Source organism: Lissotriton vulgaris, chromosome 6 (genome assembly GCF_964263255.1).
Source record: "Lissotriton vulgaris chromosome 6, aLisVul1.2, whole genome shotgun sequence".
Lineage (NCBI taxonomy): Eukaryota > Metazoa > Chordata > Amphibia > Caudata > Salamandridae > Lissotriton > Lissotriton vulgaris.
This window is the reverse complement of record NC_141694.1, coordinates 329,930,693-329,957,314: the sequence shown is the minus strand read 5'-3', so window position 1 is coordinate 329,957,314 and position 26,622 is coordinate 329,930,693. Positions and strand designations below refer to the sequence as shown.

Genomic DNA, 26,622 nt, shown 5'->3' with positions numbered 1-26,622 from the left:
GAGTAAAGATCTATGGAGGAGTGGTCTTGCTGACTTAGGGAAACCACCAACTGGGTGTCGTCAGCATAGGTCAACAGCTTAATACCATATGGGGTGACAATCTTTTCTAAGGGGGACATGTACACATTGAAAAGTGTAGGGCTCAAAGAAGAACCCTGAGGAACGCCACAGTGTACAGGGGTTATTTTAGAGATGAAATTCCCGTCCGCCACCTGAAATGAGCGGCTATGTAAGAAGGATTTGAGCCAGGATAGGGCTAGCCCCGAGATCCCCCGTTCCTCCAGCCTATGGGCCAGGATAGAGTGGTTCACGGTGTCGAAGGCCCCACTCAGATCCAGGAGGATCACTGCCACTGATCCTCCTGAATCTATGATCTTTCTGGCCTCTTCCATTACCGCTATCATTGCAGTCTCAGTGCTCTGGCCCGGGCGAAAGCCTGTCTGTGAGGGTTTGAGCAAACCATTTCTTTCTAGGTAGTCAGATAGCTGGCGATTGATGTATTTTTCTGCCACCTTGCTGACGCCTGGCAATAGGGAAATCGGCCGATCAGCTCCCAATTGGAAGATACACTTGGAAGAGGTTACGATCAGCTCCCAATTGGAAGATAGCTCCCAATTGGGTCCCAATTGGAAGATACACTTGGAAGAGGTTACAAGGCAGCTCCAATGCTAACCTATGGTAGAGATAGGCCTGCAGTAGTGAAAAAAGAATTTAGCGGTATTTCACTACCAGGACATGTAAAACACAGCAGCTCCTGTCCTACCTTTTAAATACGCTGCATACTGCCCTTGGGCCTACCTTGAATCTATATTAGGGGTGCCTTACATGTACAAAAAGGGAAGGTTTTGGCATGGCAAGTGGGTGCACTTGCCTGGTCGAAATGGCAGTTTACAACTGCGCACACACACTCCTGTGGCAGGCCTGAGACATGTTTGCAAGGCTACTCTTATGGGTGGCACAATCAGTGCCACAGGTCCACTAATAACGTTTGATTTACAGGCCCTGGGCACACACAGTGCACCGTACTAGGGACTTACTAGTAAATCAAATATTCCAATCGTGGGTAAAGCACTTACCATAAAAGTTTACACAGGAAGGACTAGCACTGGCCAGCAGTGGTAAAGAGCCCACGGTCTAAAACCAGCAAAAAAGCAATGCAACCCACAGTTAGAAACAGGAAGTCAATAGGAAAAAGACAGGGGATATCACTCCATAAGAGACAGGTCTAACAATGCACAACTCTACCTTGAAGTTTCCTCTGCTTCCAACATTCCACACCTCAAACCCTTCATCCAGACCTGGATGCTCAGCATCTACCTTAAGCTCGACCCAACCAAGACAGAATTTCTGTTATTTGCCAAGAACAATAAACAAGAATCTCTACACAGCTTTGAACCCTAACTTTCACTGAATGCTACACAACTTGGATTCTCCATGGTCCCCAGCCCCTCCCTCAATAAACATATTGCCATAAAAAAAAGACAGTGGTACCAACTTTCACTTTTGAAAAAGAGACTTCAGAACTGCTGTTCCAATTATGTCATAAGAGGTACTATAAGACCTGCCTGATGCCCTGACTTCTGTCTTTTTTCTACATCTTTCAGTGTAGGTCTGGACCTTATGCAAAGATCACTTTTTGCTCTAAAAATCTTGTTTTTGGTGCAATGTAGGGAAAATGCTCCCCTGGAAAGGTCAGGTTTCAAGCCCTGCTGTTGGAGTGATGGTCATGTGTAGATCACAGATCTTTACAACTTTAGCCTTTGATACCTCTGATGGAGGCATGTTTCAGAAGTTGAGTAACCTTTTTCTTTGAGCTTATGAATAAGAGCCCATTTTGTGTTTTTGTGGTAACTAGAATACAAATGGGCTCTTCCATAATTATGATAATCCTGTTATTTTGCTTTAATATTAGATGCTTATTTTCCCATGTTTTCCTTGCAGGACAGAGAAACCAACAGCTGCAAGTAATAAAGAACAACCTCGTGGATTGGGATCCTCTCAAGAACCTGGTATGTTACAAATAATGTTTTTATTTTTTCGAAAAATATATTGGCAATATAATATCCGATAGAGACTTATAACCACAGAATTATTACCTTAGACAATTCCCCAGTCGTCAGGCTTGATCTGAAACATTTTGATCAGTACCTCCGCGTGCCAGTAGGTGGTGTTGTTCTGCTCCACGTCATCCCCGCCAGAAGTGACTTACTCGATGCCTATATAGATGCCGCACTAGTGTGATGACTTCAGTTGTTTTCTTTCCTCCGTGCAGATCCGGAGAGAGCTGCTCTGTTCACTTTTTTCACAATTTTTTCACATTTTGTTGGTTATTTTTGAGACATCATCTCCCATGGTCGCCTCCTAAAAAAATCTGTGGGGTTTAAACCCTCTGGTTCCTGTCACAGATATCAGTGACAGACCCCCTTCTGATTTGCCTTTGGGGCCTCTAGCTGAGCTTCAAGGGCTGTGAAGATTGTTGCGCTATAAATCCCAAAGCACTTCAGGAGATGTCCCTAAAGCTCTTAGTCTCCCAGCGCCAGTCAACTCCACGACATTCCAAGTCTCAGGCTCATTTGCAGAGCTGTTCCTGGATCCCATCACTGGGCTGGAATTTGTTGAAGAAGTCTCACAAGAAATCAGAAAAAATCTGAGAAGTCGAAGCACTCTTAAACTTCGTCATGCCTGTCCAAAGCATCGGTCTAAGCGCAGGAACGATGTCATCATTCTTTAATGAGTCTGCTACAGAGCCTCTGTCTGGGTCCACTCTACGCCCACCCCACCCCCACCCCCACCCGAATTTCCCCAGAGTGACCCCCGCAAAGCTAAGGGAGTTTTGTGATGCCATGCACCTCATATTTAGACAGGACAACCACTCTGTAGCCCCTTCGGGTCTCTTGGTTTCGGCAGGTGCGCAATGCTTGCCAAAACTAAGACCTCCAATGTCAGATCCAGGGCTTATTTTTTTCAGAAGGTCCTGTGAGGAGTATGATTGGGCAGGATCTGAGGATCCTTAGGGCTACCAGAACCCCTTGGAAAAGAACGATGATAACTGGTATGAGGAACTGAGTTTGCTAGTAGTCTGGACACCTCCCCAACCACTTTGTTAGTCTTTTCCTAGTGTGGCTACGGAAGCAGGGACTTCCTTTGCCATGGCGTTGAGGAGGGCAGCTTAGGTCCTGGACCGCCCCCTCAGGGGCCGTCAAGATGACCATCTTGACATAGGTGCTTCAGCAAGGAGTCACCCCCTCAAAACCTCTCCTCTCTTTTAATAAAGCCCTGGCAAATTTCCTGCTTCGAGATGATAGGAGGATGGGCCACGGTCTGCACATGGGCTCCTTTACACATGATAATTGCCTGCCACTACCGCATCGCTACTAGGGACCCAGCTGGGGACCGAGCTTTCCTCGCTCATCACCTCACTCCAGAGAGCCTGGTCCACCAGTGCACCTCTGAAGTCAATTCTGAATCCATAGGGCTGGATACCTTTGGTAAGAGGAGGTTTTCTTCCTCCAGCCTTGCACTGCAGTCAGTAAACTCTGCATGTTTCTTGGGCTGGTATACCCGACTCAGTTTGGGTTTTGGTTGTGTAAGTGCTGCCCATGGTTTCACAGGAGATCTGAGCCGTCCTGACCAAGGCTATTGCAGTTGGCAGAGACATGGCAAAGTTCATCATTTGCTGCTGATTGGATACTACCAGTTTGCTAGGCAGGTGAATTGTATCATTAGTGGCCATAGACGCCAGGCCTGGCTGGGATCTACTGGCTTTCAGGGATGTTGAGGCATCCCTTACGGATATGATGTTCGATTGCACTTGACCCTTTGATGATAAGGCAGATTCTGACATTAGAAAAGGGGGTACTTCAAAGTGTTCACTGGTGTTATTCCATCCCTTTCGTAGAAACCCCACTGCACATGGCACCATCCTCAGACCACTTCTCCCTGCTCCGTCAGGAAGTGCAGGCTTTTATGGCCTAAGGGGCCATTGAGAGGGTGCTTACATCAGAAGTAGGCTGTAGTTGCTATTCCTGCTACTTTCTGATGCCCAAAAAGGACAGAGTTCTCCATCCTATTTTAGATCTGCACCCTCTAAACTCCTTCCTGAAGAAGTAAAAATTCAAGATGCTCATGTTGGCTCAGGTCTGGTCTACCCTGGAGACTGAATAACAGCCTTGGACTTCTGGGGCATCCGTTTTAACATAACCCATCCTGTCTGCCTACTGGTGTCGCTTTGGTTCACGGTGGTCCACAAGCACTTTCAGTTTGCTGTGCTCCCCTTTGGCCTCACCAGAGCACCTCAGGTGTTCACCAAGGTGATGTAGGGGTTGCAGCCCATCTACTGGCTGTTGAAAACAGGCTCACCCCAGACAGTCGTCTTCCCACCTCCAGATTATGGCGGATCTCCTGCATTCGCAGAGGTTCACTGTCAATGTGTTAAAGTTACACCTGACTCACTCTCCGACTGTCACTTTCATCGAAGCCATTCTGGACACAGTGCGGTTTCGGGCCTATCCTCTAAAGAGGTGAGTTTAGGATTGTCAGGCTACGATTATGATATTTCAGCCTGTATCCTGGATTTCAGTGAGACTGTCTCTGAAGTTGCTGGGCCTTATGGCCTCCTGCATCCTGCCAGTGACGCAGGCCCCTTGACATATGTGGACTCTGCGGGGGCTGAATTTCCAGTGGGCGCAACATCAGGGGAATCTCTCCTAACTAGTCCAAATCTCGGAGGGAACTGAAAAAGACCTGCAGTGGTGGCTAACAAAACACAATTGGGTTAGCGGCAGGCCCCTCTTCCTTCCCCAACCAGAACTGATTGTAGTGACAGATACTTTACTCCTGGGCTGGGGCAGAAATCTGGAAGAGATGGACATAAGAGAAGTGTGGTCTCCAGCGGAGTCCAGGCTCCACATCCACTTGCTGGAACTACGGGCGATCTTGCTGGCATTGTAAGTCTTTCTTCCTTAGATCAAAGAAAGGCATGTGCAGGTTTTCACAGACAACACTACTTCCATGTGATACTATAACAAACAGGGCTGGGTAGGGTTGTGGACCCTGTGTCAAGAGACCATGCGTCTCTGGACATGGTTGAAACGTCAGGGCAATTCCCTGGTGGTTCAACACCTGGTGGGATCTCTGAACACCTGAGTGGACAATCTCAGTCGTCAGTGCCTAGTGGTTCATGAAGTGGGGCTCAATCCTGAGGTGGGGCAAGGTCTCTTCCTAGATTGGGGAAAACCTTGGTTAGATCTGTTCTCCACCACCGAGTGCAGGCAATGTCAGCAGTTCTGCGCCCTGGAGTTTCCAAGGCAGTTCTTACTCTGAGATGCTTTTCGTCTCCAGTGGAGCTCAGGCTTCCTGTATGCCTTTCTGCCAAAACCACTCCTGCCCAAAGTTCCCAAGGTCAGGACCAAACTGGGCCAAGTCATTCTTGTGGCTTAGGATTGGGCAGTTTGGTATCTGAACATGTCCTTCTATCAGGCTATACCTTCGGGAAGATCTTTTGTCACAGCAGCAAGGCACGATGCTGCACCTGAACCTGCGCACACTCCGCCTTCATGTATGGAGTTTGAGCGGTAATAGTTGAGAGCTTTTTACCTTCCCTCTGAAGACTGTAATGTTATTGTGACAGCCAGGCATCCCTCACTTGTATGATCTGCCCACTCCAACTAGGGACCTGCTTAATTGCTAGTTCCCTTAAATTCATTGGTTATCCTTTTTCCAAAGTACTTCTCTCAAAATATCAACCACAACTTCAGTCGTCACCACCTCAGCAATCTTTACTTTTACCAATGGTTGTTAAACTTCATTTACTTAAATATTTGGGTGCCTGATAAGAAATAATCTAATTGTAGTTGAGCAAAGGTTTTGACTCCTGTGGTTTCCGTGGACCTTGAGTAATGTGTAGATTTTTACTGTGTCCCAGCCTTCGAATTTTCTGAGTTTACTTCACTCTGGTATTCTAGTTATGGTCCATAGGAGAGTTTTATGGGTGTGATGTCCTTTGAAATCCTGTATCTCCTGACATGGTTATCACTAGCCTTGTAGCTGTTGGTATGTCATATACCAGTTTACATCCATGTAGTACGTGCATTTAGCATGCAACCTTCCTTACCTTTTGCATGTCTGTGTCCAGGCATGATTTTTTTAAATATAATTTATTTATAATATGTTGTATCACCTTTTTCTTTGTTTTTGTCAACAAGTAATGACAACAGTTACATAAACAATAGCCACCCACAACTATGTCACAGAGAAGTACAATCCATACTGCTTGAATCAAACAAGAACATTATACCCAAATCCAAACAGTCTCCTTCATAACCTTAACACAGTTCAGCCATCATGTGAATCAGTAGAGTCTCCATCCTCCCTTGAGGTATGTAACAGAGTGTCCCCTGAGTCTACAAACCTGGCCAGGAGTTAAGCCATCATCCCCTAATCCTCTTCCACCTTATCATCATGTCTACATTGCTTCAGTTCAGTCTCCCAGCGTCTCACAACCACCTTCCTCACCAGGCAAACTTGTTTCATTACTCAGCTTGGATCCTGAATGCTAGTACATCCCAAAATACAAAGTCCCTGGCAAAAGTACCCTTCTCCAGTACTACCTTGACCGTCCATTCCCACAAAGAGGCAGTGTGTCTAATGATCTATGACACCAGTGCTGCTCCCCAGCTCCTGCCATCAGAAGTTGCAGGAGAGAGCCCCCCTTGTCCTGTAAGAGTGATTTCTCCCAGTGCAGCATGCTGAATCTGAGAGGCGAAGTAATATATTGGGGATCGCTAACCGCCCTCGTCCAGTGGTCATTACAGGAAATCCCTCACCACTCTACTCCTACACCCAGCCCATGTCAGCGTAGTAATGAGAGAGTGTAATCTCCAAAACACCACACGGGGAAGAGTATCTCACAAGTTTTGCATAGAATACAGACCACATGGGAGAAACACCATCTTGGGAACTGCCACTTGGTCCATAAGAAAGAGTGGAATGGAGTTCCAGAATCGGACAGAGGACTGCATGCCCTCAGTGACCTTCCCGATAATATACTGCGCGCATTGCTTGACTATTTGTGCCACAATAGCCCCTAAGTATCAAAACTGATCTGTCTCTCAATTTAGTGGCAATTCCGCCAGTGTGTTCAGTGCACAGTCAACCAGAACGCCCAAAGGAAACACCAACAATTTCCCGTGAGGATCCTAAAGATAGAAATTGGTGTAGTCTGCATATAGAGACACCCGGTGGTTTACTGCCCCCACTCTGATTCGCCATCCAGCCATGATCTGTTGGATATGGTTAGTCAGAGGCTTCAACGTGATAGCAAAGAGGAGAGGCGATAACGGACATCCCTGATGAGTGCCCCTACCCACCATCCATGGCTCTGACCATCACCTACCTACTCGTACCCTAGCTGTGGGACCGGTATATAAAAGACGCTCCCAAGCACGGAAATGTACACCAATCTCCATCTCCTCCAGTACTCTCATAAGGTAATGCCAGTCAACTGTGTCAAATGCGTTGGCAGTATCAATAGAGACAACTGCCAGCTCCTAGTCTCTACCTTCCACCTCATGGAGCACATGCATTAGCTGACGTTAGTTCATAGTGGTGCTGTTTCCAGGTACAAAGCTGCATTGGTCATCATAAATGAATCGTGAAATCACCAGGTGTAACCTGAGGGATATTGCTCTGCAAAGCATCTTCGTATTCATTTATTTTATTTTATTTTATATTCTTGTAAAGCGCCAGACTAGACCCCCGAAGGGGTATCTCCGCGCTATTGCTGCAACAGGGAGAGTTCTGAATAAATTGTGTGTCCAACCTAAAAGGAAACTACAGGGCATTATTTGTAGGGTACAGGTAGGTTTTTAAAGTTTTCCGGAAGGTCAGGTGGCTAGAGAGAGATCTTAATTCCGGGGGCAGAGAATTCCAGAGTATTGGTCCGGCATAAGCTAGTGCACGGCCACCTTGTCTGGTCTTTTTTACTCTGGGTACTTGCAGTAGCTGCTGATGACTGGAGCGCAGAAGGCGCCCAGGAACGTAGGGCTGAAAAATAGTGGTCATGTATTTAGGGCCCTCTCCTGTCATACTCTTATGGATAGTACACAGTGTTTTAAACTGGACTCGTTTCCTCACTGGAAGCCAGTGGAGTCTCATCAGCAGGGGGTGTGAGGGTGTCCTTGGAGGGGCATTCAGGATAATCCTTGCAGCTGTATTTTGGATTACCTGCAGTTTACTGAGTTGCTCTTCGTTTGCTCCGAGGAGCAAACCATTGCAGTAATCAACCCTGCTGATGACAAGAGCCTGTACAAGCGTCTTTCTATGATGGTCCGGTATGTAGGGGAAGACACGTCTTAACATACCAATAGCCCGGAAGCAGTTTCCAGCAACTTGGTTAACGTGGCCCTTGAAAGTGAGCTGCTGATCGAAAAGTACTCCCAGGTTCCTGACTGTACTCTTGGGAGTAGGGACAGGGCCCAGCTCTAATGGCCACCAATCGGATGCCCAGTGTGTCGCCGCTTGTCCAAAACACATGACCTCCGTCTTCCCTACATTACACTGCAGGCAGTTAGATGACATCCACTCTGCAATGGCTCTCATGCCATCTGCAAAAGATCTTTTTATTGCAGGTGTAAGATTTTTAAAGGGAAAAAGGAGTTGGGTGTCGTCGGCATACGACACAGGGGTGAAGCCGAAAGATCTTGCTAAGTTGGCTAGGGGGGCCACATACACATTGAAGAGTGTAGGACTCAAGCACGAGCCTTGTGGCACTCCCTTATTGTAATTGGTCGATAGTGGTCGATAGTGGGACGGATCCGAGGCATCAGAACCTGGTTTTAAGATCAAGAGATTAAGCCATCCCGCATGAATGGAGGGAGCACCCCAGACTTCCTGGTCTCCAAGTGTACCTCCATCAATCGTTGTTTAAGTTTGGATGCAAAAGCCTGATAAAATTGAGAGGGTAAACCATCACTGACCGGGGCCTTCCCTCTGGGCAGGTGGGCATGAGCTCTCGGCATTATTTGCAAGGTGAGATCTGTATCCAAGTCATGAGCAGCAGCTTCCCCAGCCTTGAAAGCGGCAGGATGGTCAAAAAGCAGCAATGCAGTCCAGGTCGGAGCGCTTCGGATTATGGTACACCTGTTCCAGATAGGGCTTAAGGACATCCACTATGCCCCTTTGCGTGTAAACTTCCCGCCCAGGTGAGGACCTAAGGTGAAGAATAGGAATGCGAGCAACCTCCTTCTGAAAGATCCAGGCCAACAACCAACCAGAGCTGCCCCCCTCTCCATGGAGAAGCTGATAAGATTTAGGGGTGTACGTCATCAGCCTATCCCTCACAGCAGCAACCTACTGCTGATCCAATACTTCCCCTCGCTGCCCTTCCACATCATCCTGAAGTAGTAGCTGAATACGTGCCAGCTCATCCTCCCTCTGAATGAGTTTAGCCCACAAAGATAGCTGCACCCCGTAAGAGAGGCCTATACATTACCCCCAAATCACCGTCTTCATTGCCTCTCAATCAGTGGACCGACTGTATGTAGAGGACCAGTTAATGTCAAAGAAACGGGTCAGGGAACCTGCCAATTTCTCTCTGCCCATAGGGTCCTGAAAGATCTCAGGGGGTAATCTGCAAGTTAATGGGGACCAAGCACCACCACCCACTCAATCTCGCAGCAAACAGGAGCATGATCAGATAAATAGCGAGACAAATGTGTCACCACGAGGACTTTGTAACCCAATGGGGTATAAAGCAATATGCAATCAAGTCTACTGAAAATACTGTGAGTCAGGGAATAACATGTATAGCTCCTCGAGGTGAGGTGGGAAGCCCTCCAAATATCACAAAGACCCAATTGAGCCTTAACCTTCCGAAGTGAAGAGGTCATCCTTGGTTTAGAGTTATGCCTTGCAAAAACAGTATTCATATTCTGTGCTTCTGAGCCGATAGGGGAGGTGATTCCAGATTTTGTTAATGCATGCTAAGAAGGAGGTCCCACCACATCTAGTGTTTGTTGAAGCAAGGGATTGCTATGAGGTGGGCCTTACTGGAATGTTGATTTCTGCTGGACTGGTACTGAGTAATTCTATTGTACAGATAGCTGGGTTGGTGTTATACAAGGCCCTGTGTACTAGAGTAAGTGGTTTTAAGATAATCCTTTTATTAACAGGGAGCCAGTGCAATTAGATGATGAAGGGTGAAGTGGGGGTGCATTTTTGCAGAATAAAGAGCAGGCATCCTGCCTTGTTTTGGACCACCATTAGTCTATGGATCAAATATGCAGGTAGACCAAGATACAAGGTGTTTGCTTAGTCCAACCGTGAGAGGATCATAGCTCAGACTACGGTTTGGTGGGCTTCCCATGGGAGGAGGGGAAGGAATTTCCTGAGTTCCTTGAGGATGCGCATACAGTATCCACATACATGATGACAGAGCAGCAGTGGATCATTGTCTTTCAGTGCAAGTGCCTGCCTCTACAATATTGCAACTTCTCCCAAAATAAAGTGTCCCAGTGCTTTTGAGTAATCTTTGTCTCTCCTTGTGCGTGCTGAGGCTGTAATTTTATGTGCAGAGCTCATCGAGTTGAGCTACTGCACCTGCTGACTGTTAAAACCACTAGAGCACAAACTCCCCCAAGATGGCATCTCTTAGTGGCAACCAGGAAGTGAGTGGGTAGCTTAATGGTGCAGGTAGCCAAGGATAAAAACTCAGTATTTAAGAACACCTAAAACAGATTTAAAATGTACCTTTTTATTTTAAAGCATTAATACAACATTCAGATGCCATGTTTTAACATGGTGACATAAAAACAACATTGTGATAGAGCAACAGTGAAATATAGTCTTTCCGTGTAAGTGCCTGCCTCTACAATATTGGAATTTTCCCCCAACTAATTTGACACTTCAAACGTTGTCAAGAAAAACTTGGGTACATATCAATGCTGTTACTTTAGGTGACCAACTCCAGTAGAGAACCAGTCAGAGGGACCAGCAAGGTCTGCCAAACAGTTACCTTAAAGGACGAAGCAGATTAGTTCCTGGCATTTTTATCTCCTTACCGTAGTCTCCTTTGGAAGTGGTCTTGATGCAAGGGATACAGGATGCTAAAGATGCGATTTACTTGACTGGGGTCTTCCTGCGGGCTACTCGGTCCACATGCTTGGTGAGGCGATCCTGACCATATAGGTCGATGTCTGTTGACGTTCTCTCAGTTCGGGCAGAGGTACATTCGCTACTGGGTGTCTTGCCTTCCACTCCCAAATAAAAGATTTTCAGTACTCCCAAGATCAGGCACTCTGCATAGAGACTCAGCGCTCACAAAATGAGGCAAATGAACCTTCAATAGACAGTTTCAAAATGAAGTGTGGGATTTTATTAGTACAACCCTCTCTAACAGAAAGACTTTACCAGATTTAAAAGAACATGCAAATGTATATAGATATATATATATATATGTGTGTGTGTGTGTACAAACAAATAATAGAAAACACTAATAATCCAACTGTCAAATGCAAGGGATACAAAATAAGCAATTAATAATAATAAAACACATGCAAATAATAGTGGAACGCACAGGTTAAAAGCAAGGCGTGGTGTCGAACCGCCACCGTCGTTGCCATCGATCTGCCCAGTGAGTCCGTGGTATCTGAAAGAAACACGTTAGTGATAGATTCCTTACCTTAGAATAACCCCCAGGCGTTCGACTGGATCCGGAAAGCTTTCGTCCGCAGTACCCCTGCACGTCGGTTGGCGTCGTCGTACTGCTCCGCGTACGTCGTTGGCGTTGTGGTATCCGAGATGACGTCGCTGGAGCTACATAGACTCGCCAACGTGCGCTGACGTCAGTTCTTACTTTTCGGCGCCAGCAAGCGCAGATCCGGAGAGCGCGGTACCCCAAGTCGATTTTTGACTGACTTTTTGGGGATTTTTGTCTCTGGTTCGTTTTAAGTCTTTGACTCCTGGTGTGTAGGGATGCCCGGTTTAAAGTCCTGCGTGGCTTGTCCCCGCACGATATCAGTGACAGATCTGCACCGTGAGTGCCTCTACTGTCTGGGGCACGGCCACAACTCCGAATCGTGCCCCGAATGACAGGCCTTGGCTCCAAAAAATTTTGCGGGAGCGGTCCAGAAAGTTGCTGGAAGCCCGGGAGTCGGCTCTCCACCGTTCAAGGTCCCGGTCCCATGGGAGGTCAAGGGACCGGTCGCAGAGCAGCCGTCACCTTCGTTCGCCAAAGTCTTCGCACTCAGGAGTCAGGTATGGCGAAGCACAAGAAGTCGAAGAAGTGACATCGCTCTTCGCCTTCCCCTAGCCTGGTGTGCGACAAGGCTGAGGGTGCAAGTGGCACCGCCCCCATGGCTCCAGCGGAGCCTACGCAAATGCTGATGGCCTACCCGCCTTTTCCGGGTCCATCTGCGACTCCGGCCCAGCTGCAGGAGTTCCTGTCAGCCATGGCACACATCTTTGACCCGTCGGGCCCTGTCGGCATGCCTTTGGGCCCCGCGGGTCCAACTAGGGGCCCTTGCTCTTCAACATTGTTGGCTCCGGCCTGACGTCTTCGAGGACTGCGGTCTCGATGCTGAGAGACCCCCATGGGAGGGGTCTTTGGACCCTCTCGCAGCCCAGTGTGAGTTAGACCCGGACTTGGAAGAGGAAGTGGAGGGTGCAGGTGACCTGAAATTTACTCCAGAACCTGGCACACTATCTCCTACTACCGTGGCTACGGCCTACGAACATATTCTGTGGTGTTGCATAGGGTGGCCAAGGCCCTCCACCTAGAGCTCCCTACAGTGGCCGTAAGGACTAACCTACTGACAGAAGTTCTTCAGCCAGCAGCTACTTTGCGGAGCCTTTGCTTCCCTTCAAGTAAGCACTTTCTGACGTTCTTTTGGGTACTTGGTCCAGGCGCACCACAGGGGATTCTGTGGATAGGAACGTGGCCCTTAGCCATTGCCTGGCTCCAGATGACCCCATTTTCCTCTTCCAACACCCCTCCCCTGAGAGCTTGGTTGTCCAAGCCTCTGCTTCCCTGACTGCCTACCCTTCCGCACCCCCAGATAGGGAATCCAAGAAACTGGATCAGTTCGGAAAGAAGATTTTTTCTTCCGCCAGTTCTGCGCTGCGGTCCTTAAACACTGCATGCTCCTTGGGCCGTTATTCCCACTCTCTGTGCAAGACCCGCCTCAGTGTCCGGAGAAGGCCCAGACAGCTCTCTCCCAGGCTGTTGCAGAGGGGAGAGACGCAGCCAAGTTCATGATTCGTTGTGGCCTAGACGAACAAGTTACTTACCTTCTGTAATGATGTTTCTGATGGATACATCTGCCAGTGGATTCCTCACCTTGTGAATATCCCCTGCGCCAGCAACATTCGGAATTTTTTTGTAGTTCTCCACGCCGACGAGGACAGCGTCAAAAATGCTCTGCTTTGCTCGCTGACATCACTGGAGCCATAAGAGAGCCTTGTCGGCGTGATGACGTCCGATCCCTTTTTTCCGCGCAGTCGATGCTAACGGTTTTTCTAGGACTCTCCGTGTTACGCTTGTTACTTTGTGTTTCTGGCTGTGTTCCTGTGCTTCTTCTTGTTTCCTTTTAAGGATGACGTTGACGAAGTCCGGGTTCAAGCCTTGCAGGGAGTGCGGAGGACACATGCCCATTACTGATCCACACGAGGACTGTGTTTGGTGTTTATCGTCGCACCACGACATCGAAGGATGTGCTTGCTGCAGGAAGATGAATCCGAAGGCACTGAAAGAGAGGGAAGCGAAGCTCTTCATGGCGAAGATGAGAAAGGAAAAACGAGGTAGGAGAAGGTCGAGGTCGCGCTCCAGGTCGAGGTCGGGCTTGAAGTCGACGTCTGGGCATATGGCATTCTTCAAGACGCCATTCTGACAAAGAAACGGCGCCAAAGTCGACCTCTCCATCTCATCGACGCCATAAGGACTTTGTGTCTCCTTCTCCCTCGGATCCAGCTTCACCTGAAAAGTCGGCTTCGCCTGCAGCTTCCCCACCTCTATCTCCGATGCCGGTTCCCTCACCGACTTCGGTACATTCTCCGGTTCCAGAAGAAGAGATTCCTGTGCCGGAGGAGCAGGCGACTCCATTGGTTCCGCTGTTGGCGCCGGCTGGCCCGAACACGGTAACGCCTGCCTCAGAATCAGTCCCAGGGACCTACTCTCCTTTTCCAGGTCCGGGTCAAGATCCGTCGCATTATCTTAATGCTATGTACGGAGTCGTAAGGCTTTGCGTATGTCGTTAGCGTTGTAGTTGCCGAGATGACGTTGCTGGAGCTACTTAGACGCGCCAACGCACGCTGGCGTCAGTTCTGTACACGACTTTCCGCGCCAGGACTGCAGAGCCATGCAGGATACTGACCACTGGTGCATTGAAACTAGGGCCCTGAAAGGGTAGACCTTAACCCTAGAAATCAGTTTGCAGAACGGGAAGGATGGGTGGGGCAGTAAGGAATCTATCACTAACTAATGTTTCTTACAGATATATTGTTACCGAAGGTAAGTAACTTGTTCATCTGAAAGAAATACGTTAGTGATAGATTCCTTGCCTTAGGATAGATACCCCAGCAAAACCATCCCCGGTGGTGGGTCTGCAAACAAAGATCACACCAGAAAGTCACGGGAGAACAGAACGTCCAAAGAAGCTGTCTCTCCAGACTTGACTGCCAAAGCAATAATGCTTAGTAAAAGTGTGCAACAAGGGGTGGTGATGGACAGAGTTTCTGAATTAAGCAGAATACTCTCACCCAGTCAAGAGATCAGGGCTAGATCCAACACCGTTTTTTAGCTCACTGCACCATCCCAGCTCAGAACCTGGCTATATGCAAATTAGTCTGTTCCTGTCCCAGTGCATGATGGGAACAGGGCAAACCAAACTACCAAGCCAATTCGTACACTGGGAAGGAAACAAGCTTCCGGGGACCGGTTTCTGGCATTTCAGCCGTCGTCGGCCCGGCTTGCTTGAATCCTGATGGTGCAATGAGCAAGGGACTCACATCTGAGTATACCCTTCCACGCTTAGGGTGGACAAAATATTTAACAACAAGGGGTGGTGATGGACAGAGTTTCTGAATTAAGCAGAATACTCTCACCCAGTCAAGAGATCAGGGCTAGATCCAACACCGTTTTTTAGCTCACTGCACCATCCCAGCTCAGAACCTGGCTATATGCAAATTAGTCTGTTCCTGTCCCAGTGCATGATGGGAACAGGGCAAACCAAACCCCCTTTTCTGAATAGTAAAAGTGTGCAGCAAGGCCGACGTGGCTACCTGACTTATGTCTTGCAGGGGGACACCACGTCCCAATGCAGTAGTAGCGGATTTCGCCCTGGTAGAATGGGTGTGCAACCCCATCGGAGGTTCCTTTTTAGCCAGAGAATAACGGGCCTTGATACACAAGACGACCCAGCGGGAGATAGTCCTCTTGTGTACAGCCCGGCCTTTCTTGGCACCCACGTAGCCAACAAAGAGCTGGTCATCCACCTGGAACTGATGTGTGCAATTCAGATAAAAGGAGAGCGCACATTTTGTGCCCAGACGGTGGATCCTCTCTGGAAGGGTGCGGAGGCGGAAAAAAAGTGGGCAAGGTGATAGTTGGCTCGATGTTGGAGGCAGTGACAACCTTTGGCAAGAAGGAAGGACGAGCGTGAAGCACAACCTTGTCCGGATGGACCGACAGAAAAGGAAGCTTACAGGAAAGAGCCTGGAGCTCACTCACACACCTAGCAGAGGTAATGGCAACCAGGAAAGTTGTCTTCAAAGTCAATAAACGAAGGAGCCAGTTGTGAAGCATCTCAAATGGGGGCGCACATCAAATAGGTAAGAACCAGATTAAGTCCCACTGAGGCATTGCAAACAAAATAGGAGGGAAAAGGTGAGCAATGCCTTTGAGAAATCTACTTACAATAGGGGACTTGAAAAGAGAGGGCTAAATTGCAGAAAGATAGCTCTTAATTGTGCCCAGAGCAGAGCCCTACTGGGCCAGAGAAAGAAAAAACGAAAGGAATTCTGAAGGAGGGGCAGAAAGGGGATCCACAGCATTTGCTGAGCACCATGCCATACATTATTTCAACCTGCAGGCATATATCGATTTAGGGAAGGGACGCCTGGCTGCCGGAATGATATCACAGACTTCGGAGGCAAGTCAAAAGAAATCAACTGTCGACGCTCAATCTCCACGCATGTAGGTGGAGGCTGGAGAGTTTCGGGTTGAGGACTGCCCCCTGCTGCTGCGACAGAAGATCCTCCAAAGATCCTCCAAAGAGGCAGTCTGATCAGGGGATCCATGCTCATACTGAGTAGCTCGGGATACCAAACTCTTTGAGCTCCAATCTGGAGCCACAAGAATGACTTGATTCCGGTTGCACCTGATCTTCTTCAGCACTCTGGGTAGAAGTGGTATAGGGAGAAAAGCGTACAATAGACCGCAGCTCCACTTGTGATGAAAAGCATCGCGAAGCGAGTGCTACCTGGGAAATTCCAACGCGTAGATGTGATGACATTGTGTGTTCTCTTCTGTGGCGAATAGATCTAACCAAGGCTCTCCCCACTGTTAAAAGAGAGCTTGCGCCACCTCAAAGTAGAGACGCCATTAGTGATCCATCATGCACCTGCGACTGAGTTTGTCCGCACTGGCGGTCAAAGAACCTGCCAGGTGTTGAATCGTCAAGGAAATGCAATGACGTTCCAGCCATGTCCAAAGGCGCAAAGCCTTCTGACATAGGGTTCACAACCCCACCCACCTTGTTTGTTGCAATACCACATGGCAGTGGTGATGTCTTTGAACACCTGCACGACCCTCCCTTTGACAGAGGGAAGGAAGGCTTTCAGTGCAAGTAGGATTGCCCGGAGTTCCAGAAGGTTGATATGGAGGCCTCTGATCTCCTCCTGTACCATGTCGCTGCCCCATCCCAGGAGGGACGCTTCCGTCACCACTGTGTGCTCCGATTGGGGAAGGGAGTGGGTTCTGCCGCTGACTCAACGCTGGTTCGTGAGCCACCACTGCAACTGTTGGGCAGTGCCCACTGAGATCTGGACATATTTGGACAGGTCCCCTTGATGCTGCTCCCACTGGAACTTCAGTTGGAAATGGCGTGGAGAGAAATCGATTGATCATTAAAATGCCCATGTTCGAGGCATGTGGGCTGCTGAATTCATATCTGTGCATAGATCGCCACCTAGTGTTGGGTCCGGATGATTGCACATTGTTGTCCTAGAAGAGTCTTCGAAGTATCACGAGATAGTTGGCTCCTCCCCTGGACTACAGTGCGCTTGGTCATCGACTCCATCCTCAGATTGTTTTTTTCCGCCATTGGGTTCGGATGTCTTTAATTCCCTCTTGTCGGAAGCAATAGAAAAAACTTCTTGAGACCAAAAGGTCTTTAGTCTATACGTCGGTATTGTCTTGCGTTCGGCTTTACTTCTTCGAGCTCGGCTCCGAACCGGTTTCTGTACTTCCGCGTGCTCTCGGCACGGAAGGCCTAGTCGGCGCTCCTGACTTATCGACCATCCATCATGGACCGAAGTCCATTCAAGAGATGTCCGGTCTGTAACTCGAAGTACCCACACATCGACGTCCACCCGGTGTGCAACAAGTGTCTGTCGCCGGACTACGATGAGGCCAAGTGTATGGCCTGTTCACGATTCAGGTCCAAGAAGACACTCAAGCTCCGACGAGCTGCGCGCCTGGAGGCCCAGCAATCTGCTCCGGCGCCTATGGACATTTTCGATGCTGGGGATGTCGAGGAAGACTATATCCAGGACGTTTCGGAATCAAACCCCGCGTCGGGCGTCGACGAAGACTACGACGCTGATTCTGAGGTGTTTGAAAGCGAAGAAGTCGTCGAGGAGGTAGGAGACGACGACGGTGCCCTCGGGGCCATGGAGGATAGCTCGGATGAGGAGCTCCCTCAAACTGACTCTGGGGCCGTGCCTATCTATAAGGCCCAGGTCGAGGGATCGCCTTCGGGCCTTACCCAAGACCTCGATATGGGTTCCACGGCCCCGCCTTCAGGCCCGGCCACGGACATTGTTACAGAGCCGCTCCCGGGCAAAACGAAACCAAAAGTGAAACCTACGGTCTCGACGCCAGATACTGCGCAGGTGCAAGTATCGAAACCGAAAGTGCGCATCGCATTAGTCGGATCGAAAACTTCTGAGGCTTCGGCGCCGAAGAAGCCGAAGATGGCGGTCGAGCCGAAAGGCCAAGTCAAGGGTGTCGAGACGAAGTCCGCCGCGCCGAAGACTAAAGTGAAGGTGGTCGATACTGGCGCGTCGCAGCCGAGGACGGTGGACGCCGGCAAGGGCCTGTTCGACCCGAAGAACGCTGTCGACGACCCGAAGAAAACTCTTGGTGACCCGAAGAAGCGACTCTACGACCTGAAGGTCCTCTCTGCCCCGCGTCCACACGACAAGGCCAAGGGCACTGCGCCCCGTGAGTCGACTCCGAAAGTGGCCTCGAAGGGCTCGACTCCAAAGGTGGCCTCGAAGGACTCCGCTGAACCGGCGCGTCCATCCGCCGCGTTCACCAAAAAGGTCACAGACTCCCTGCAGCGCATCAGAGACGGCACCGCGGCGGCCGAACCGAAGGACCCTCCGCCTGCGAAGCCTGTGGAGAAACCAGTTAAGGCGTCCACGCCGATCCTCTTTACCTTGCCGCCTAAGACGGCGCCGAAGGCTTTCGCTCCTAAGGCAGTGGCCGGCGTGCCCGAAAAGGTCTCCTCGGCGCCGAAGGCGTCGTCGGTGGTCCACGGCCCGCGACCTCGACAACCTGCGGAGGACGAGCGTCAGGAGCACTTCATCGACGCCGAAACGGGCAGGCTTTCCCTTCTGAAGCGGAAAATCACCCCAGAACCCCAACTGGAGTCTTACAAGATCCCTCTCAAGAAGAAGAAGGACTCTGCTTGCTCTCCTGTCTTGGTGGAACCCCTTTCACCACAGACTCATGATGTGTCGCCCACTTACTCCGATGTGGACGCTGGTGAGGGGGATGAGGAGGATGAATACAGTTATCCAGTCTATACAGACCCTGAGGATACAAATGAGCCCTGGGCAGCTGGTGGTGACCCTGGGGATCCTCATTCAGGACAAGACCCTCAACTTTTTTCTGCAAAGACTTCACCTACTGAAGACTCTGCTGCTTTCAATGCCCTCATTGAACGGGCTGCTAACAATCACAACGTCCAGCTGCATGCTGACCCTGTGGATGTGGATTTCCTCTTTGACACTTTTTCAGTATCGGAAAAGACTGTAAAAACTCTGCCTATGCTAAAAGGTGTTTTAAAGCATGCTGCTGAGATCTTTAAAGAACCTACCAGGGCAAGGGTGATAAACCCTAGGATTGATAAGAAATACAAGGCGGCACCTACTGATCCTACATACATTAAAGGACAGTTGCCTCTGGACTCCCTTGACGTCTCGAATGCCCGGAAAAGGGCCAATTCTCAGACTACGGGTGATGCTCCTCCCCCAGACAAAGAATCCAAGGTCTTTGAGGCTTCGGGGAAGAGGGTAGCAGCACAGGCAGCCAACATATGGCGCATCTCTAACACACAACAGGCGCTTCTTGCGCGCTATGACAGGGCGCACTACGATACACTAGAGACCCTGTTGCAACACCTGCCTGATCAATATAAAGAAGGGGCTGAGATGCTGATTCAAGAGGGGAAGCTAATCTCCAACGCTTCCATTAAGTGCGCTCTGGACGCAGCCGATATCGCTGCCAGAGCTATAAACACCAGTGTTATGCTTCGGAGACATGCCTGGCTGAGAATCTCTGGATTTAAGCCAGACATCCAAACCACCATCCTGAACCAAACGGTTAACCCAGATCACCTGTTTGGCCCAGACGTTGACACCACCCTAGAAAAAAATGAAAAAGGACACTGACACTGCAAAATCCATGGGTGCCTTACAGTCCCAGCAGTTTTGGGGTGGGTCCTTTCGTGGCTCCAACACTAGAGGTGTCTCAAGGGGTCAGCTTTCCCAATCCACGCAATACTACAAGGGCAACACCCAGACTACTTATGCCAACAAGAGTCAAGGTGGATATCGCGGCAACAGCGCCAAGGGCAAAGGACGTGGCAACAACAGCTCCAGGTCCTCTACCACCAGCAAACAGTGACGCCTTGTCACTGCCCCCCGACCACACAACACCGGTCGGGGGGAGACTCCAGCAGTTCCTGCCCGTCTGGAAGTCCATCACCACCGACAGGTGGGTCAGAAAACTTATCCAATACGGTTATTGTCTGGAGTTAACATCCACTCCACCCAACATGCCCCCAAGACACCGTCCTATGTCGGACGAGCACTTGCACTTATTGCAGCAGGAGGTCGCAGTCATGCTGCAAAAAGGGGCAATAGAGCTCATGCCTATGCAAGAAAGAGGCACAGGGGTCTACTCCCTGTACTTCCAAATACCAAAGAAGGACGGGTCCCTCAGACCCATCCTGGACCTCAGGCCACTCAACTTCTACATCCTGTCGGAGCACTTCCATATGCTGACCCTGCAGCAAGTGCTCCCGTTGCTCAGGCAGGGGGATTTTCTCGCAACTTTAGACCTAAAGGATGCGTACTTTCACATTCCACTGCACCCTTCACACAGGAACTACCTCAGGTTCACCATCCAAAACCCGCACTACCAATGCAAGGTTTTGCCATTCGGTGTCACCACGGCACCCAGAGTGTTCACGAAGTGCCTGGCGACAGTGGCGGCACATCTCAGGAGACGAAACATCCACGTCTACCCCTATCTGGACGACTGGCTCATCCAAGCGAAGTCAGCCCAGTAGTGTGCCGCCCACATGTCCCACACCATTCACCTCCTGCACGATCTGGGATTCTCACTGAATTACCCAAAATCCCACCTCCAGCCCGCCCACATATGGCAGTATCTGGGTGCGACCATAAATACTCTGGCGGCCACAGCATAGCCGAATTCAGTGAGAGTCCGCAGCATTCAATCGCTGATCCAAAAATTCAGACCTCAACGCTCGCTTCCAGCAAGAGTGTTCATGCAGTTGATAGGCATGATGGCCTCCTGCATCTCCATCGTCCCGCACGCGAGACTACATATGCGCCCGCTTCAGGAGTCCTTAGCACGTCAGTGAACTCAGGCTCACGGGCAGTTGAAAGACCTAGTGTTGGTGAGCGGTCGGGCATACAACTCTCTGCATTGGTGGAATCCACGAAACCTTTGCAAGGGCCGACTGTTCCAAGAGCCTGTGCCACAGATCATCCTAACGACGGACGCTTCTCTCCAGGGATCGGGAGCTCATGTACTCCATTACACTGTGCAGGGACTATGGACGCAACAGCAGAGGAAGATGCACATCAATGTTCTGGAACTGCTGCCGATCTTCATGGCACTAAAAGCATTCAAAGTACATCTGTGCAACAAGGTCGTGTTGATCCGGACGGACAACATGACGGCAATGTACTACACTCAAAAGCAGGGAGGAACACACTCTCCGCAGCTGTCTCATCTGGCTCAGAGCATGTGGAAGTGGGCCATTCAGAGGAACATCTTCCTCATGGCAGAGCACCTCCCGGGCAAGGACAATCAGATGGCGGACCTGCTCAGCAGGCACAGCCACCAAATGCACGAGTGGGAGATACATCTATCAGTTCTCCAACCGTACTTCCGAAGGTGGGGTCATCCAGAGATCGACCTCTTCGCCACAAGGGAGAACGCAAAATGCCAAAGCTTCGCCGCCAGGTTCCCACACCCACAGTCGCAGGGCAATGCGATATGGATGAACTGGTCAGGCAAATTTGCGTACGCTTTTCCCCCAGCACCTCTGATACCGCTGGTGGCACGCAAGCTCAGGCTGCACTCGATGACTCTCATCCTGGTTGCTCCAACGTGGGCTCGCCAACCATGGTACACCACGTTTCTAGAACTGTCCGTGGTACCGCATCAGAGGCTACGTCTCACACCCAGACTTCTGACGCAGGGCCAGGGCGACATTCAGCATCCAGATCCGCAACAGCTCAACCTGGCGATCTGGCTCCTGAAGTCCTAGAGTTTGGCTACCTGCACTTACCTTCTGACTGTATGGACATCATTCGGGAGGCAAGGAAGCCCACCACCAGAGCATGCTATGCGGCAAAATGGAAGCGGTTTGTCATTTATTGTGCAGACCACAACATTAACCCGCTAGATGCTGCTATTCAGAATATCATCTGTTACCTTTTCCATCTATACAAATGTAATCTGGCCTATGCTTCCATTCGCATTCATCTATCTACAATGGCCGCTTATCTCCAGAATAGACAGCACCTCTCCCTCTTCAGGGGGCCTGCCATTAAGGCTTTTCTGGAAGTACTCAAACAAGTCATTCCTCCGCGGACTCCACCAGCTCCGGAGTGGAACCTCAATGTGGTCCTCACCAGGCTGATGGGTCCTCCCTTTGAACCACTGCATTCCTGCGAGATTCAGTTCTTAACGTGGAAAGTGGCTTTCCTCATAGCAATTACATCACTACGGAGGGTTAGTGAATTACAAGCCCTTACTATCCAAGAGCCATTTATTCAAATTCATTCCAACAGGGTAGTGCTTCACACTAACACTAAATTTCTTCCCAAGGTTGTGTCTCAATTCCATATCAACCAGACTATTGAATTACCTGTTTTCTTTCAAAATCCCGAGTCATTGGCGGAGCGGATGCTCCACACCCTTGACGTCAAAAGGGCCCTGATGTATTACATCGATAGGACCAAGGATTTTGGGAAAACTAAGCAACTCTGTCGCCTTTGCACCACACCACAAAGGTAACCCTATTTCCAAGGCTGGTATTGCTAGGTGGATCCTTAAATGTATCCAGATCTGCTATCTGAAAGCAAAACGTACTCTTACCATTCCACCAAGAGCCCACTCCACCAGAAAGTTGGGGGCCTCTATGGCATTCCTTGGAAACATTCCTTTGGAAGACATATGTAGAGCAGCCACATGGTCTACCACACACACATTTACAAAGCATTACTGTGTTGATGTGCACTCCAAATAGCAGGCCGCTGTAGGGCAGGCTGTTCTCAAAACACTTTTCCAAACTGCTGCAGCTGGCACGGGCGGCCGCCGCTAATGGAGGGACTGCTATGTATTCTATGCACAGATATGAATTCAGCAGCCCACATGCCTCAAACCGAATATGCTACTTACCAGTATGTATCTGTTCTTGGCATGTAGGGCTGCTGACAGTCATATCGCCCGCCCTCCTCCTCGGCGCCTGTAGCAGCTGCAGAATTCACATATACTTATAGCATGGTCATCATTCACTGAGTTTCACTCCTTCTTGGCCACAATGGCTAAAAACAATCTGAGGATGGAGTCGATGCCCATGCGCACTGTAGTCCAGGGGAGGAGCCACCTATCTCGTGATACTTCGAAGACTCTTCCAGGACAACAATGTGCAATCATCCGGACCCAACACTAGGCGGTGATCTATGCACAGATATGAATGTCAGCAGCCCTACATGCCAAGAACAGATGCATACTGGTAAGTAGCATATTCGTTATCTGATGATCTGAGTTTTTCTGAGTTTTTCTCTTTCCCTCGTCTCCCTTTACATCTTTCCATGCGCATCAGATGGTTCTTAGGACCAGAGCTGCTTTCGTGCCTAAGGTAGTCACTCCTTCCAACTTGGGGCAGTCCATCACCTTACCTACCTTCTATCCCCCCCCTCCTCCTCCTAAGGAGAGACCTCATTACCTGGATACCAAGGGGGTGGTGAGCTTCTACTTAGACAGAACTAAGGACTTTAGGCTGGATGATCAACTCTTCATAGGATCTGTGGGCAAAATGAAGGCCAAGACTGTCCATAATAGAACACTGTCAGGTGGATAATCCTGTTCTTTAAGATCTGCTATTCCGTGGCCAAGAAGGAGCCTCCTGAAGTTAATTATGCTCATTGTACTAGAGCTAAGTCTTCTTCTTCGGCTTTGGCTAGAAGTGCCCCAGTGGTAGGCATCTGCAAAGCGGCAACTTGGGCCTCCCTCCACACTTTTGCAAAGCGCTATTGTTTGGATTTGAAAGCGAGGTGAACCGGCCATTTTGCTTGTTCAGTGTTGCTGGATTTTTTGGTATGGTGAAAGCAGGCACCCTCCTCCATGAGCGGGACTTCTTGGGGATTCAATTCAAAAGGTGAGGAATCCACAGGGAGGTGTATCCATCAGAAGAACAAGTTACTTACCTTTGGTAACACTTTTTCTGATGGATACAGATTCTGCCTTTGGATTCCTCACTGACCCACCCACCTCCCTGCCTCCCTGTTGCCTGTCTGTTTATACCAAACATTAATTAATTAATTACTTAATGTTTTATGTGATTTCTTGTTTGAATCATGAGGTTGCTTCAATTTTAGAAATATCTATGATGTGGGGTTTCCATATTTGACTGGGTTTTGTATATTATGTATACTTGTGAGAAGGTTGTTGGTTCATCCGTTTTACCTTGAAGGCAAAATGGGTGGAACTGACATCAGCACACCAACGAGGTTTTCTTATGGATCCAATGACGTCACGTGTGTAGTCGTTCCTTTGTAACGGCCTCGTCGACGTGGGAGAGCTGAGGATAAAGGATTCCGTGGAATACTATGCATTGGGATAATTCAAAAGATGAGAAATCCACAGGCAGATACTGTATCCACCAGAAAAAGCGTTACCGAAGGTAAGTAACTTGTTAATTTCAACCGTTTTGTTGATATGATCAGTGTGCCTTTTTTACCACTTGTTTTTTAAACTATGTCCCAGAAAAAGCCAACTGGTTTCAAGCCTTGTGGCGCCTGTCACAGGCAAATGTCTGTGGCAGACCCCTACTTAGTTTGTCTGTGGTGCCTGGAGTAGACCACAACTCCAAGGCTTACGAGGATTGCAAGACCGTGAATCAGAAGTCCATGAAGCGTCTGGCCCCTCACCACCCACACCGGTCCAGGTCCCACTTGCGAGGGAGTTTCCCAAAGCAAAGTCTTTTGATCGTTCTGCGTGCTGATCCCAAACTGCCCTCTGTCCAAGGGCGCCAACCTTCACATCGGGTGAGTAACGAAATGTCTTGAGCTCAGAATAGCACCGCTTATTGAGACAGTCCGAACAATGAACAAAATCCCTTAATTATTGTCCTTATTGATGCGCTGAGTCCCGGTATATATATTTCAAAATATATTTAATGTTCCTTTTAAAACGTTTATGCAGATAGCCAGCCAACGCATTTCGTTCTAAAAACAGAACTTCCTCCGGGCAAAAGGTTTGTATCAAGCGCAGTCACATCAAAAAGATTTCTTCATATATATCTCAAACCTCCATGTTAAGAGTAATACGCCACTGTCGTAGTATGTCCATCTTATGGAAATAATATATTCCAAAATAAAAACTTCCTATTGTTATATTTATTTATTGTAGCGCGAGATATCTCACTCTTGGTTCCTCATCTTGTATTTTTGAAAAGAACCGAAAATCCGTATGTTTTCCTTATGTAGTTCGAGGCCCAAATAAGTGTTCAAGTCCAACACGAAATAATATCCAAGGTATTAACCCTATCAGTAGGCGACGTACGCCAACTCTGCCAGGTTCCACCAAATTCAAGGGAGCCCTCCACAGCTGGTAACCAGCTGCGGCGGCCTCGAACTACATAAGGAAAACATACGGATTTTCAGTTCTTTTAAAAAAATACAAGATGATGAACCAAGAGTGAGATATCTCGCGCTACAATAAATAAATATAACAATAGGAAGTTTTTATTTTGGAATATATTATTTCCATAAGATGGACATACTACGACAGTGGCGTATTACTCTTAATATGGAGGTTTGAGATATACATGAAGAAATCGTTTTGATGTGACTGCGCTTGATACAAACCTTTTGCCCTGAGGAAGTTCTGTTTTTAGAACGAAACGCGTTGGCTGGCTATCTGCATAAACTTTTTGAAAGGAACATTAAATATATTTTTAAATATATACCGGGACTCAGCGCATCAATTTGGACAATAATTAAGGGATTTTGTTCATTGTTCGGACTGACTCAATAGGCGGTGCTATTCTGAGCTCAAGACATACTGTTGCAATCTTGTACTTCTTCAGATAAGTCCCACAAGAAGAAGTCAAAGTTCTCATCAACTTCTCTGCACCAATCTCATTCATTAACAACGTGCAGGAACGGTGCCACAAATCCAGGCCCGCTCCCAGATAGTCTCTGTGGAGCCTGTGCCTGACACTGGGCCTGCTCAGCTCTTCCTCGCGATTCCCAGAGAAGGACTAACCTTATCCGAACTTCAAGAGTTTTATGAGGCCATGAGCCTAATTTTGGGCAGTCAAACCCTTCTGGAGCGCCTTTGGGTCCTATCGATGCAGGAGAGACTCCGACTGGGGCTCCTCCAGCAGGTCGACCTCTCTGGATTCGTTGATGTAGCCGGAAAGGCACTAGCTGTGCCTTCACAAAGTCCTTTGGTGGCACCGTTCCAGTGCCAATGTTCCCATTGTGATCCCCGACTCCCATGCAGGGCCAGATCGGTATTGCAAAACGTACATTCGGGCACCGGCCAGGCCCACATGGCCTGAAATAGAGGAGGAGCCTTTTACCTGATAGAGACTTCTAGCCGCAGATTCCTTACCTTAGAATTATCTCCAG

At 49.0% G+C, this 26,622-nt stretch overlaps 1 protein-coding gene across 2 annotated transcripts in view; it reads left to right on the top strand.

Moving 5' to 3' along the window:
• ASAP2 (ArfGAP with SH3 domain, ankyrin repeat and PH domain 2) overlaps positions 1–26,622 on the top strand; it is a 1,186,778-nt gene that overhangs the window by 1,066,120 nt on the left and 94,036 nt on the right. For both annotated transcript variants that reach the window (XM_086926365.1, XM_086926364.1), the window contains exon 25: positions 1,942–2,009. In XM_086926365.1, coding sequence (XP_086782491.1) covers positions 1,942–2,009 — 68 coding nt within the window. The remainder of the gene's footprint in view (positions 1–1,941; positions 2,010–26,622) is intronic.